The 14,996-nt window shown below is 41.3% G+C and overlaps 1 protein-coding gene across 2 annotated transcripts in view; it reads right to left on the bottom strand.

Moving 5' to 3' along the window:
• Positions 1–14,996, bottom strand: part of SVEP1 (sushi, von Willebrand factor type A, EGF and pentraxin domain containing 1) — a 124,352-nt gene that overhangs the window by 34,575 nt on the left and 74,781 nt on the right. For both annotated transcript variants that reach the window (XM_038169897.2, XM_038169899.2), the window contains exons 25-33: positions 13,436–13,593; positions 12,078–12,279; positions 11,263–11,438; positions 10,021–10,145; positions 6,237–6,360; positions 5,531–5,701; positions 3,555–3,728; positions 1,037–1,156; positions 224–400 (exon numbers count right to left, since the gene is read on the bottom strand). In XM_038169897.2, the coding sequence (XP_038025825.1) occupies positions 224–400; positions 1,037–1,156; positions 3,555–3,728; positions 5,531–5,701; positions 6,237–6,360; positions 10,021–10,145; positions 11,263–11,438; positions 12,078–12,279; positions 13,436–13,593 (1,427 nt within the window). The remainder of the gene's footprint in view (positions 1–223; positions 401–1,036; positions 1,157–3,554; positions 3,729–5,530; positions 5,702–6,236; positions 6,361–10,020; positions 10,146–11,262; positions 11,439–12,077; positions 12,280–13,435; positions 13,594–14,996) is intronic.

The following is a 14,996-nucleotide window of genomic DNA, read 5'->3' as shown; positions in this document are numbered from 1 at the left end:
TGTATAAGAGTGCCACCATGAACATGACAACTGTCAGAAAAGCTTCAGCTGGTGCTTATATCTTTAAAGACAAAAGAGACTTCAGCCTTGAGGCCCAAGACTGTTGGTACAAGGTTGCATTAGCTGTCAAAGTCTCTGAAGTCTCTCAACTCTCTGGTCTCTTCCCCTTCTAACTCTACCACAAAATGCATGTTACAATCAGCATTCTCCCCAGCAACTACACCTTCACAATATGGTATTGGGTGGCTCCACTGTCCAGACTCCATGCATGTAAGTTTTGTCACTCCTGTCAGCTGAAACCCTTCTTCACAGGAAAACGTTACTTCACTGCCAACACTGTAAATGTCCCCGTACAAACGTCCATTTGCTGGATTTCCTGGATTACGGCACTTCACCGGCTCTGAGAAAGAAGAGAGAAAACTCTTAATAACATCACTAAGTACCAGGTTTCATGAACAAGTTGCAGGATATATCCTTGGGAATCTTCTGAAAGTAGGAAAGACAAACGTGGAAAATACCCACAAGTAATTTACAGGCTTGCCAGCTTTTCCCTGTCATGTATGTAAGTGACAGAAACTGAAGACTCTTGCAAGTAAACTAATCGTGATACAGCCCTTTCTAACTGAGTTTGCATTCACAGTATGAGCACTGTGGCTGCTTGCATTCATTGTCAGAAACAAATACATCTTGCAGCCATTTTTCCCCCTGCGAGAGAAAGCCCAGCCCAGCATGTCCAGCCCTCAACTTGAAATCAGCTCAGACACCTTTTATGCCAACCTATGCCAACATCTTGCAGTGCTGACACAAAGCCACCTTGCTTAATATTTCCAGCCTGATTCAGGCTAAATTGATTTGGATATGAGAACATGCTTGCTCTTGTACCTCCCTCCTTTTAATTACTGGCAACAGTAATTTGAATAATTATAAATTATTCAGTTATTGAAATAATTGAAGTCAGTCTTCTTCACAACAGAAGACAGGATACTAGCCCATATAGACTCTTGGAAGTCTAGCCTGATGTTTTTCTTTCTCATACCTGTACATTTTTTACCATCTCCTTTGTAAGGAGGGATGCAAGTGCAAACATAGGATCCATTTGTGTTAAGACAAGATGCGTGCTCGTCACAGTCTGATCCAACAGCACATTCATCAACATCTACAAAAAAGAAACATAATAAAGATGTTTCTAGGGTGGTAATTGTGATATGCATCTGCTTCAAATATCTGTCTCACTAACAGGAATCAGTTTAAATAGTATAATGAAAAATCACTCAATCACAGTTTTCATGTACCAGTAATAATATTTAATCATTAAATTAATGTTTACATTTCCAGTTAATTAACTATAAAATATTATAAAAGTGAGAAAACAGGAGACAAATCCCCATTAACCTTCAGTCAATACTTCCACACAAAGTACCTTATTTCCAGGTAGGGAACTCATGTGAAGACATTGTAACTCGTGTTATTGTCTACCAGTTTTGACAGACACTAATAGGCAGTTTTTGACAGATACTAATTGAATGACTTTGCATTAAATACTTACTTGGAAAATCCTCTACACCTCAAACTTCCCAACTGCTTAGCCAATATAGGAAACATTTTGAACATAAAATACAAGCAAAGCCCCATCTTTGCTACAGAGAATTACACTAGATTAGAAAAGAGAAGAACCCGCAGTTGCCAGAAAAAAGTTAAGATTAGTTCAAAGCATATCAGCTATTATAATAATTATCTATTTATATGATAACAATGCCTAGAAATGTCAACTAATGATTTATGCTCCAAGTCACTTGGTACTGTACAGCTAAAAATATTGCTGGCTCCAGATTATTTCATATCAGCTTTCAAATCCTGACTGAGCAGAAGTGTTCTTGGTATGTAAACAATGAGTAATAAATTGCAAGGATCAATTTCAAAATATCTCATTGAAAAATGCTGGCATCAGGGATTATTCCCCATATAAATCAGACCGTTAAGAGAGAGAACAATTCTTCATTTCTAAGCCCAGCTAAAGGACAGCTGTTGAACTAGGTGCTATACAAACACATAGCTGGAGTTCTTTGCCTACTTCCAGGCAAAAAAAAAAAAAAAGCAACTGACTTAAAAAAGCAACAAGATCTTCTGAATTGGTGTGCTCATTCCTCACTGCTGAATGAGTCTGGCCAGCAAGAAAGAACCTGACAACGCTCTGAAAAGAAAGGGAGTTTCTCTCTGACATGCAGGATAAAAATGGCTCCTTTAAATCAAAACAGTTGCCAATTATGGAAGTATCAAGAGAATGCAAAGTGCTACCACAGCAGAAATAGAATGACTGTTCCTCAGTAATGTCGTGTAAAGGGAAGGCAAGGCAGAGTGGAAGGACACTATGAATCAGATTTGTAACAGCAAAAGGAATGCCCTAGAGTTGTATCATGCTTTGTTAGCACCTGTCTGAAGTGTGAATAAAAAAGGTAAAGTATGGGCCAGGGTTTTCATTTCGTTTATTTATTTTTTTCTTTTTCTTTTTTTTTTTCAATTTTCCATGTCTATTCTGCTTTATCAGAGAGAAGACAAGCTAGAAGGTGGGGCACAGGGCACTTCCTTCCCAAATTACTCTCTATACTGCACAGATGTTGAACTACACGGACAGCCTTGCAGCATTTGTTTTGTGCCTGCTCATGTTTAGACCTTTGTATAAAGTGCAAAGATGAACAGCAAAGAAAGGAACAACAGTCTGGATGGTCTGCTTGGAGGTTCTGGAGGAGTCTTGATGGACAAGATTCTACAAAACAAGATGGATCCTACTCCAAAGTGAATTTTGGCAGAACTAAGAGGCTTTTCATTTTGCTTTTGCTCATCTTGACTGAAAAAAAAAATGTTCTGTACCTACATGTTTAGGAAAAACAACCAGTCACATCAAACATAAAGGCCTTGCCAGGTTATTCACGCAATTCACCCGTTAAGCGTGACCAAGAGAGAAGTAACCTGAGTACAGCTAGCTAGGGGATTCCAGCAGGGATCTGCTGGAGACATGGCCCTACCACCAGCCCTCTGTATGCAGTACCATGCTAGTCTCACCTTTCCCTTCCTGTGGCTGCATCTGGTACATCAGGTCCAGCTGACCAGGAAGTAAGTTATGGTAAAATTATGGTAAATTATGGTAAATTATGTGAACTGTGCCCGTAACTGCACTCCCAGCCTTCTCAAGGCTGCAGCTCTTGCTGACAGGTGTACTGAAGTGCAGGGAAATGCACAAGTTGGTAGCAGGGAATGCAAGGACTCCAGGGCTAAATGAACCTGGAAGGAGAGAGGCTGGGAGTGCATTGCAGGCTTATTAGGTAGGAAGCACAGGATTTGGGTCTTACAAGGGGACTGAGAGAGAAAGGTGCCAGACTGGAGTCCTGTTTTGACACAGTGCTGAGCACAGGATTTCAGGAATATGAGTATTTTGGGGAGTAATTTCTGAGATTCTGGCTAGCTTTCATGATTTCAGAGTGAAATCCCACCCAAACCCAAGGGCACAGAAGTGCAAGATTGCCAGCCCATGCAGCCATATGGATGGCATGTCTCACCAAGGCAAGATGGTGAAATGCTGCTCCAGCTCCCATTGTCCTTGCAGAACATCTCGAAGTCGCCCAACAAATAGTAGCCATTGTTGCACTGATAGGTAATGGTACTGCCAGCAAAGAAGTCCTCAGCTGCATAACCCCCATTTTCTAAAGGTGGAGGCACTCCACAGCTGATTCCTGCAATGTGAGTGAAAAAAGGGCACAGGTCAACTTCAGAATAATTCCACACAAGAGCCACCACCAGAGAGATTTTCTATCCAACAACTGTGGAAGCCCATCCACAAGCAGGCCCCAATTTTTTCTGAGATAGCTAATTGATTCCTGGTTGAGTGGAGGGCCTTCATTTTTTCTCTGACAGAAACTGAGCAGGACTCTCCAGCTCCTGCTGCTCTGCAAGTTCTGGAAAAGCCATCTGTGACTAACATCTGAGCAGACACCTTTCAGTCCCAAGACACTTCCCCTGATAATCTATGATCCTAGTGAGTGTTAAGGAGAAAGAAAACCTAAGTTCGCATGGAGGTTCCTAGTGTCTCCCTTCACTGGAAAACAATCTGAGTGTTACTGTGTTTGAGCACTGCAAACCTAGCTATGATGGTGAGATGGGAACTGACTTCACAACCCTTGGCATCACTCTGCCTTTGACTACAGTACGTGATCCCTGCTGATCCCAGCCGTGCCAGCAGAAGGTGTCACTGTACCTGGCTGCTGGAGGCTGCTACTTATTCTAGCAGAGCTGCTTATATCTCCATTTCAACCAAGACGACGTGTACTTGTTGCAGTGGTTACATAACCCATTGGAAGCCAAGTACTTGATGCAGAGGGATAGAACAGAAGAGCCAGGCTGTCTGGGGATGTGGACCTGTGGATTTGGGGGTGTGTGGTAGCAGAAGGAGGAACAGGATCCTGGTGGGTGAAGGCAACGATTACAAGGAGCTGGCTACAATCAGTAGAAGAATCTTTTCTGACTAGGCCTGTACCACACTGTCCACTATAGATTTTGTGGTTCTTTCTGCAGGAAATAGCTATCTTCATCCTGCTTTCGTTAATCAGGTACTCGGGGAGCAGGCTGAGAAAGGTGAGCCGGGTCCTCATTTACTCACCATTCTTGTGGCAGGTCTGTTCTAAGCTCTGTGCTCAATGGGGAAAACTGCCTGGCCCAATACAGAGCCAGGATGACAACACTAACAGGGTGCTGGTGCCTTGTCATTGGTAACACACCAAGAAAAAGCAAAGCTGTCTCTGCCAGAGAAGTTATGCTCTAGTGAAAAGGGCTTGCTTATATCTGCAATACCTACTTCTGCAGTTAACTTATGGTTCTGCTGAAATGAGAAATACAGTCAGCTCTACCATATGCAACTACAGTCACATGTACAGTCATAGAAGAGGAGAACACAGAAAGGAGGCGACAGGACTAGGAAAGCAGGAAACAAAGAAACTTGGCAACCTAAATGTACGCAGCAGAAATCTTAGCAGAATGTATTAGCAGAAATCTTGTAAGTGCTGGAGTACCTCTAAGCGCTGGCAGAAATACCTGTCGCCTTTTAAGAAACTACTCTATAACACACTAATGCAAGAGCTTTTATTTCAAACCAGACATTCTCAGTGATACTTAAAGTTCAGATACTCTAGCATTTCCCGTGCTTCTTCCACATTCCTGGTGCCACAGGGGAGGCAAGCACAGATAATCAGTTTGCTGATCCAAATGGACTCATTTCTGCCACAAGCATTAGAAGCTGACAGAAAAGTTGGCAGAATCAGATGGCAGTAGGCTCAGTAAAAATTCAGTTTAGCTTTAAGCATGTTTGATGACATCATACCATACATATTGTAACATACATGTGATATCAAACAGATATCATCTGTAACATGGGTGGTTTCAACCATATCACAGCTGAAGGGATAAACAAGCCATGAACAGTCATAAGGTCCAAACAGAAATTCATGTTTCCTAACCCTGCCAGCCCACTGAAACAACTCACTTTCACAGCGTGGAAAAGGCCGTGTCCACTGTCCCATGTTAAGGCAGTGTTGAACAGAGTTTCCCACTATCTGGAAGCCTGGGTCACAGGAAAGGCTCACTTTTGACCCTGGCTTTAAATCAGATGAAGAGGCACGCAGATGTGGTATGGATCCTTGCAAAGATGGACAGTCTGTGGACAAAATACAGGCATACAGTAAGAGATGCAGCTATGTGTTGAAAGGAACACATTTGTTAATTGATCGTTGATCTTGTGTAAGTTTATCCAGGAGGAAGTTTGGGGAAGTGTTATGCTAAGCTACATCCTACTTAGATGTAACCTTTCAAAAAGTTCTGGTGTCATCAAAATGCAACATCATGAAAGGAATCAGTAGGAAAAAAGGTGAGGAGGCAGCAGGTACTTTAATACTGTCCAATTATTTTTATAAGAAAAGACAAGAAAAACTTCCTTCTGACCAAACACCATCTTCACTCTTCCCCTATCTCAATTCAGGAAGTAATAAATCTTTGTCAGAGATTCCAATGAACTTTTGTTACAAAACCCTGCAATTTGAGGAATGAAGGACTGAATGTTCCAACTGTTAAGTTATCAAAATAATTTATTCAAGGTTAGTAGGGCAAAGGCTGCAAGCTAGCATATTTAACTTCAAGAAATAGTCTTACAAGATTGTTCAAATGAAAGGGGTTCTAGTAAATAAAGTTCTAACCAGCACAAAATATACTCTTGTAATCTATCTTCACTCTTCCAACAACTCCTGGAAGGAAATCTGGCCAGGCTAGTACATTTCCTTTCTGGAGATCTTCTGGACAGGATGTAGCCAGAGATTTTACCTATGGATTTAAAACAGATGGTTAAGCACTGATTAAAGAACGTGTAGGAAAAGAATATTAAAAAGGAATACCTTCCATGTCTGCATGCAACATGAGAACAAATTGTTGAATGAGTGATGTTCTTCCCTCCTAGCACAAGAGGCCTTTGACTGCTTTGACTGCACTAATTGTAATTCTCTACTTATAAGCCAGCTAGATGGGAACAGGAATGTATGGAAGTAATAACTAATGGAATACTTGTCATACAAGCCAAGTATAAAACATGATTCTTGAAATACAACTGAGATTGTTAGTGTGAAAAAAAGAAATGTATTTATGTCACAGAAAAAGGTACATATAAGGATGCAACCTGAAGAGGAAGCTTGATGTTCTAACAATTGTTGAAAAGGAGGCCATCTACTCTTATGTTCAGAGAGGCTTCTGCTATGTAAAAGCATTTCAAAACTTCTTATGAAAGTTGAGGGTTTTGAATTCACTGCAAATCCCTCTGCTCACTGTAACTCCAGGGGTAAAAAGGAAGCACAGTCCCAGAGGGTAACCAGGATTAAGGTGTGTTAGTAAGAATGGAATATTTTCTTCAACACCATGAAAAAAAAGGAAGAGCAAAAAGGAAAAACTCAGTGGCCTGGGTGCATCTCACTAGAGCTTATCCATGAATACATGTAGTGCAGCTTCAGAGCACAGCTAGCTGGTTAAAACCCACGTGTGCCTGGCTCCTGGTGAACAACTGGGAAACTGCCTTTCCCAGTAGCCTTAATTGGCTTCTGTCCAGTCTCTGTTGGATGAAATGAACTACCAAAAGCAGTGTACTATACTGCCTTTGTCAGAAGGTAAGGTGTACCACGAACCTCAGACTGAGTTATTCTCATATCACTCCTCTCCTGAACTCCAGTCAGGCTGATCAGGGTTTAAAGACAACTTAGCTGAAGAAGGGAGTGATGTGCTCTGTTTATACAGAGGCTATTTCAAAGATCTCACTTCAACTGTCTGTGGTGATAGAAACAGTTACAACCAGGAGCTGCAAACAGTCTGTGAGGAATGTGAAGGGAAAATTTTCCAGTGTGGGTCAGGCAGGTAAGGAAACTGTCCCTTCAAAGCTGTATAGAAGAGAACGTAGAGCAGGAAGGGACCTCACAGTTCATTAAGACAAGAGGGAATCACCTCAAGTTGCGCCAGGGGAGGTTCAGTTTGGAAATGAGGAGAAATTTCTTCTCGGAAAGAGCAGTCTGGCATTGGGATGGCTTGCCCAGGGAGGTGGTGGAGTCACCGTCCCTGGGGGTGTTTTAGGAAAGGCTGGACGTGGTGCTTAGGGACATGGTTTAGTGGGTGATATCGGTGGTAGGGGGATGGTTGGACCAGATGATCTTGAAGGTCTTTTCCAACCTAATGATTCTATGATTTTATTCTATGTTTCCATGATTAAAGACAATTCATATTTTTACTGCTGTCTACTCACCAATGAAACAACCAACCTGTTGATTTAGCTGTAGAAAATAAATGGGCAAGTGGGTGAGCAGCTAAAGTATACAAAGATCTCACAGAGTGGACTTAGCCTTCCTGTTATTCACTGCACAGCATATTCTGTCACCCTACTTTCCTTTATGGCCAAGAACAGGAAGGTAAGATTTAATGAGTAGTTCTAGCTGGCTAGTACAAAACTGATAATAGCAGAGATAATTATAGTGATTTACTATCCCAAGCATTAAAATGAATGAGGTAAAAACCTTGCTGCAAGCTTACTTGGCTCAGTTCCCTGTCAGCTCACACACCTGTCTTTTCAGATAAACACAAATACCACAAGTGACAGGCAGGATTTTCTACCTCACCATAGCTGTACTGCATTTTGAAGCAAATGGGAATTTTACCTAGCCTGTCAATAGCATTAAACAGAGGTGAACAACAAGAAAGACTCAGAAAACCCCACTTAAACTCTTCATAAGTGTATCCTGTAAAATCATATGTAGGTTCATTATCTTCATAACTGCTGGTGCAAAAATCCCTAAAGATTTGGTTTGGCAATGCAACACATGATGACATCAAAGACTAAGAGTAGTAGTAGTTGATCGCTGGGCAGTTATGAACCTAGCAGAAAGACAAGGTAGTAAATAAAAGGAAAGAACCAGAGAAGACAAAAGAAAAAGAAAGACAAAAGAAGACAACATAAAGAAACAGAGAAGACATTTGGATGCTGTAAACAAAGATTTTGCTTTGCTTCTTTTCTACTTCCTGCTCTTCTCATTATTTATTATTGAGCCCCTTCCCCCATGAAATGCCTCTGACTTTGAACTTGGTCTTTGATATTCAACTGTTACCAACAGATACACAATTTCTGACCTTCGGGACTGAAATACTAATGACCAGGAAGAGGTGACGGAGCACACTCTCATCAAATTTGCAAAAATCAAACGAGAGATAGTAGTCAGTATGCTCAAGGGCAGAGATGAATCCACAGGGACCTCTACAGGTTGGAGGTCTGGGCCAACGTGGACCTTGCGAAATTGAACAAGAACAAATGGGAAGGACAAAGACCCCCTCTGAATGTTGGGAAAAGCCTGGACAGGGAGCACCTCTGTGGAAAAGGCCCTAGGCATTCTGGCAGGCAGTGAGCTACGCACGGAGCAGCTGTGTGTCCTGGCAATAATGAGAACCAACAGCATAGCTGGCTATGTGAACACGATCACAGCCAGGAAGCCAAAGGAGGGATTATTCCCTCTCCTCAGCACTTATTAGACAAGATCTGGAGTACTGAATCACATCTTGGGCTCCTCAGTACAAGGAAGACATTGACAAGCTGGTGCAAATTCAGGGGAGGGCATCAAGAGCATGATAAGCTGGAACATTTGACCTGTGAGAAGAGGCTGTGTGATGAGGGCTGGGTCAGCCTGGGACAGAGAAGGTTTTGGGGTACACCTAACAGCAGCTCCTGGAGAGGTATGGGGATGTAAGCAAGGAGACAGAATCATAGAATCATAGAATCATTTAGGTTGGGAGAGTGAAATAGATAAATAAATTGAAGAGTGATATCCCAGCTGGATTTAAAGACAAAATATTCACTCTGTGGATGATTGAGCACTGAGACTTGTCAAAAAGTCTCATCCTTTGTTCCACAGTTTTTTTAATTATGTGTAGGTTTAGTTCCAAACCTGTATTTTTGGTACCTGAGTAGAAGCAGTCTAATATGCAGTTCTACTGATATTTGGACTTTTCCTGGGACTATACAGCTAACAGGTTTTTCATGGTGTCTAACGTGTTGACTGAAATCCTGATGCTTCCTCTCTGAATATTTACTGTGCCTTTCCACACGGCAGGATGAGGGAACTGAAACCAGTAAAACAGGCCCTGAGCTCTTTTCATCAGGTCTCTCCCTTTCCTAATAAGATTACGAGTTTTTGTGTATATCTTTAGTGTATTTCTCTTTCAAAGCCCCTTAACACAGAAAGGCTCAGTCAAAATAGTAGGTTACTTCAGTGTTGATTTTACCATACCTACTCTTAAAGTTACTCATTACGCTAAGCACATTATACTAAGAGAGAGCTTCATCTGGTCACCTCTGAATTCTGTGGGGACAGGGGTCTATCCAGTAGGCTAACTCTGACTGCCTTTTCAAATGTCTATCCTATGCTTAGATTCCTCTGCTCAAACACTGAGGTAGGAACTTACCTGCTGTGGAGACAGGACATGGTCCCAAATGTTGAGCTGGCTGATAGAACCCACAAAAGATTCAGCTGGGTTGAAGCCTTCTCCTTTCTGATCTTGCTCTTGTCCCAGTACAAGTGCACCACCACCTAGAATCAAGAGAGAATTGTAACAGTGTTAGGAAACACCACGTTATGGCTGCAATCCCCACAGGAAGATGAAACAACCAAACAAAACTTTTGTTGCCCTATGTTAGTAAGACTTTTACAGTATTGGTCTAAGAGACTGCTTCTAGCTCAGCATTCACTGTAAGGAGTATTACAGGGCAACAGAAAATGCAATTTTGAGCAGGTGGGGCATGTTTCACAGTGCTAGTTTGAACTTCCTGCTTTAAAGAAACCTTAGCAAGTCAGGCAGAACAAATTTGATTCCGAACCCTCAGAAGCACACAGCTGATTACAGTCAGCATTCTGGCATCCACACAAATTAAATTTTTCTCTCCTTGACCAACACCACAGATTATGTGGATGCATATTACATAAGCCACAGGAGAGCAAAATATAACTGAGCCTTAATGCTTTGTTGGGTTATATCTCCAGGATAACTCCAATGTGATTGGCAAGTAGAGGGACAAGCAAAATGTGCACAGACTAAAATGTCTTTTTTTTTTTTTTTTATAAGGGAGTTTTAAAAAACTCTAAGTTTTGAATGTGGTGGTATGAAAACACTATTGAAAACAGTCTGACATCAGGCCTTTCACAGCTCTTTGATCCTGAAGGTATTCCTTTTCATGTCTTCTGATATTACTGGGAAGACTGCTGACCACAATGAAAACAATGAAATAGCAAAAACCATCCTGTTAGGAAGACGTACAAACATAACTTTAAAAAGATGTCCAAGAGTAACGGGAAAAGGTTAATCTGATCAATTCTGAGAACACATTTTTAAGAGAAATGTCAGTAAACCTTCTTGTGTGAGAAACATTCTCACAAAGCCATTCCGAAAACAGTTGAACACAGGCTCCTTTGTGGACTAAACTCCGAAAACCCCAAAACAAGCTACCTACTACTTAACCCTAGATATCTGTACTTGGCCCTCAGAAAGGCTGAGGGAACTGTCCTCATGAGCAAGAACAGCAAACAAGATCCCTGCCTAAATGTTGAAAACATTCTAAAAACACAAGAACATTTGTTTGTGGGTACAGAAAATTCTGCAATAAAAACAGAGTAAAAGCAACAGATTTGGTGCAATATAAATAAATCATACCAGGAATTTTTAAGCCGACAGAGAGCCCAGTGCCTCCATCAGACAGCTTTCCATCAATGTACACTCTCCATGCCCCATCCGTGCATGTCCATGTGACCGCAATGTGATGCCAGTTACCATCATTCACTGCAGGACAGTCTGTGATCTTCTCTTTCCCATTTATGTAAAGAACCCAGCTGCGTGGAAGCAAGTTGAAAGCAGACTCAATTGCATGAAGCAAATTGAAGAGCATGGCTAGTCCCGCATGACTCAAAGAAATGTTATTTGCTAAACAAGGTAACTTTGTCTTCATCTCACAAGAAATCTGTCTTGAAATAATTGTACTTTCTAAGAGAACTTGGAATTTACCACTATCACATGCAAAATAAAATGAAATAAAGTAATGTGTTCCTGTTCCAAAATGTGAAGATTCAAGTCATGCCTGCGTAGCGGATTCCTAAAGTTGTCTCTTGAGTCAATCTCTGCTTTTGGCATCACACTGCAAGTACCCTGAATGCTAAGCTTCAATTTTATCCAATCATCGTTTCAATGTGTCATTTAAATATGATGTAAATGTAGTCCAGACAAAAATATTCTGCTTCTTAAACTTCACTGATTTCTTGCAATTACTCTTCTACTTGGCAACAAAGCAAGGAGAAATCAAAACAATAGGGAAACTCCAGTTACATCCAGATTTTGGATGCAAGTTTTCCTATTCCAAGACAGGCAAAGCTGATATTCAGACTTTTGGCCTGTGTTTCTTTTCTTTGATTTTTTTTTTTTTAAATCAGTTCCAAGACATTTTTAAGCCACAGAAAAGCAGAATTGTGATTTACCCATTGTAGTCAGTCAGAAGAAATGCATTATCACTTCCGTTCTCCACTGCGTAAGAAATGGGAGTCCCATAGTTGGTGGTGTCAGTGGATTTCATCCAGAATGTACAGGTGATGTCACCAAGTGATGGGAAAACACCATCAAGAATGACATACCCATAGATACCAGAGACTTCAAAATCAAGATTGAAACCAGAGGACTGTTCTGCAACAAAGACAAACAGCTTTCAGAGCTCCGTTCCTGAAAACACAGAGACAGTATTGAATTGATTCTAACCAAATGTAATAAAATGAACACATCTACAAAAATTATTCCCTTTAAATTGGTCAGAACTAGAAAGAATGTACAGCAGTTTAGCATCAGCCAGAATACTGAGCTTTCCAAGGCTAAAAAGAGGAAAGGATTTGAAGAAACACAATTGAAAATGAAGCTGATAATACAAAAAAGAACAAACATGAACCCTGCACAGCACTGGATATGCTTTTCAGCCATCTGCCAATGAACTGACATACCCATCTGCCATCCAGCAACCCAAAGGGGTGATCAGCTGGTGCCACTTCACCTAGAGGAGTCAATATATATATATATATGTATATATATAGAGAGATTTCTGTTGTTCTGAACTGAAACACTGATTTAGAACAATTCTGTGCTGCTCACAGTCAATGCGGAGTGGTATGTGTTATCAGAATATTACATGAAAATATACCAACTGGAGCTCTCCTGAAGTCTGGGTGCTATTTAAACTCGAACATAGGATGTTGTCTGAAAGACCTGTATTGTCCTCTACTGTCTCTGTAAAACCAACACAGTCCCTCAACTTCTGTTAAAAGAGTCACCAACTAGTGTAACAGTACAATTTTAATTGTTCAACTCAAAGACAAATGGAGTTGAGCCTTGTGGTTGTGTAGTGTAACTCCACCAATAACCATGTGGAAATTGCACCTGGTGTTATCCATTTTGGCTGACTGCAGGGAACTTCTAAAACTGAGCCTACCAGTCCCTAATCTCTAGCTCTGTGATGCAAAGTCTTACATAAAATACAAGAAACACAAAGAGCTAGTTAACTAAAACACACAGAGCAAACACAAATTACATTTGACAGACCAACTAGGTTGCAAAATGGTAGACCTTGGCCTTAGAAAAGAGAAATTCATATAGATATGACTTAGCACACATGGTGTTACTTGTGTGCAATTACATTTATTAATACTGCAGTCACACAGGTTCCACTCAGCCTTTCAGAGTCCCACCACCCTATCTGCTTTCTGGGAAAGCTGTATGAAATCAGTTTAGTCAGTGCAAATCTTGCCCAGAGACTTAGTCAAGCCACCTTTTTCTGACACTTGGTCCTGTGTACCTGTTTCACACCTGCTGCCTGTAAAGCCAGGGGGACATTTACAAACGTACGAGTTCAAGGCATCCACACAGGTGGCTTGGTTTAAGCAGGGACTGGAGTCACAGTCATTGATGTTCACTTCACAGTTTGGTCCTGTGTACCCTGTCACACACAGACACCTGTGGAAGACAAGTAAAGCACACTTCAAATGTTCCTGCTGTAATTATAAAAAAAAAAAATAATGGCCATGAGGCCAGGTCTGCCAATGGGAATGGCATATACTGAAAAATCAGCAGAAGAGATATTGCAGAATTAGCAGAGTTTTGTTTTGGTTGTTCCTTTTAAATATGCTAGTATGCTACAAGCAGATTAGACTGCACCAATTTATCTCTTAAAAGGGACAATACAATATTTAAATACAGTGTCTGCATTTCTTCATATGAAATTGGGGGATGCAGTCATTGAATTCCTATGAGTGAAGCACGCCTTCTAGAGTCTGTAGAATTACAGATAAGAGGCATTTGACTTTGCAGGCACAGAACTACTTACACTGATGGAAAACCAAGATATCTGAAAGGCACCAAAACTTCTGGGACTTCAGGGAGGGAAAGACTTGTTAAACCCAGATAGCAACAGCTGTCTCTAGAGTGATCCAGGATACAACTTTCTTATTGGTATTCATAACTTCTGATCTAAGCTCAGATACCCTAAAGCATACAGAAGTATTTGGAAGATTCTATCAGTGTTAATGTGTTAATATTTTAACCTCTTTATTCCTAGCATGTGTATCTCTCCCTTTCGTTCAGGCTCCAGAGAAGTAGTATTACCAGATAATACAGGTACCTATTCTAGTGGAAAGAAAGACAAGTGCTTGAGGTTTGGGAAAGTGGATTTTTTGGGGGAATAACAATATTCACACCTGTTCTGGTTTTGGCTGAAATAGAGCTGATTTTCTTCCTATTACCTGGTATTGTGCTGTGTTTCAGATTTAGGATGAGAACCATGCTGACAGCACACTGAGGTTTAGTAGATGCAGAGCAGTGCAACTACAGTGCAACTACAGGGCCAAGAGCTTTCCAGCTTCTCGTGCTGTCCCACCAGTGAGGAGGCTGGGGGTGCACAAGGAGCCTGGAGGGCACACATCCAGGACAGCTGGCCCCAGGGATGTCCCTCAGCATGTGGCATCATGTGGGACAATAAAACTGTGGGGAAAGAAGGAGGAAGCACAGGATGTTCATAGTTATGGTTTTTGTCTTCCCAATAAACCTTCATGTGGGATGAAGCCCTGCTTTTGTGGAACTGGCTGAACATCTGCCTGACAATGGGAAGCAGTGAATGGACTCCTTACATTGCTTTGTTTGCTCTTGCAGCTTTTGCTTTACCTATCAAATTGTCTTTATCTTAAGCCATGGGTTTTTGCACTTCTTCCTTTCTTACTTTCTTCTCTATCCCACTGAGGGGAAGTGAGCAAGCAGTTACAGTGGGCTTAGCTGCTGCTCAGGGTTAAACCACAATGAAGCTTTCACACTCTACCATATTATGATCCCAGCATGCTTATACATCGAACTGCCTATTTTCTTTG

Source organism: Anas platyrhynchos, chromosome Z, assembly GCF_047663525.1.
Source record: "Anas platyrhynchos isolate ZD024472 breed Pekin duck chromosome Z, IASCAAS_PekinDuck_T2T, whole genome shotgun sequence".
Taxonomy (NCBI): Eukaryota; Metazoa; Chordata; class Aves; order Anseriformes; family Anatidae; genus Anas; species Anas platyrhynchos.
The sequence above is the reverse complement of the archived record's forward strand: the minus strand, read 5'-3'. Positions and strand labels throughout refer to the sequence as shown.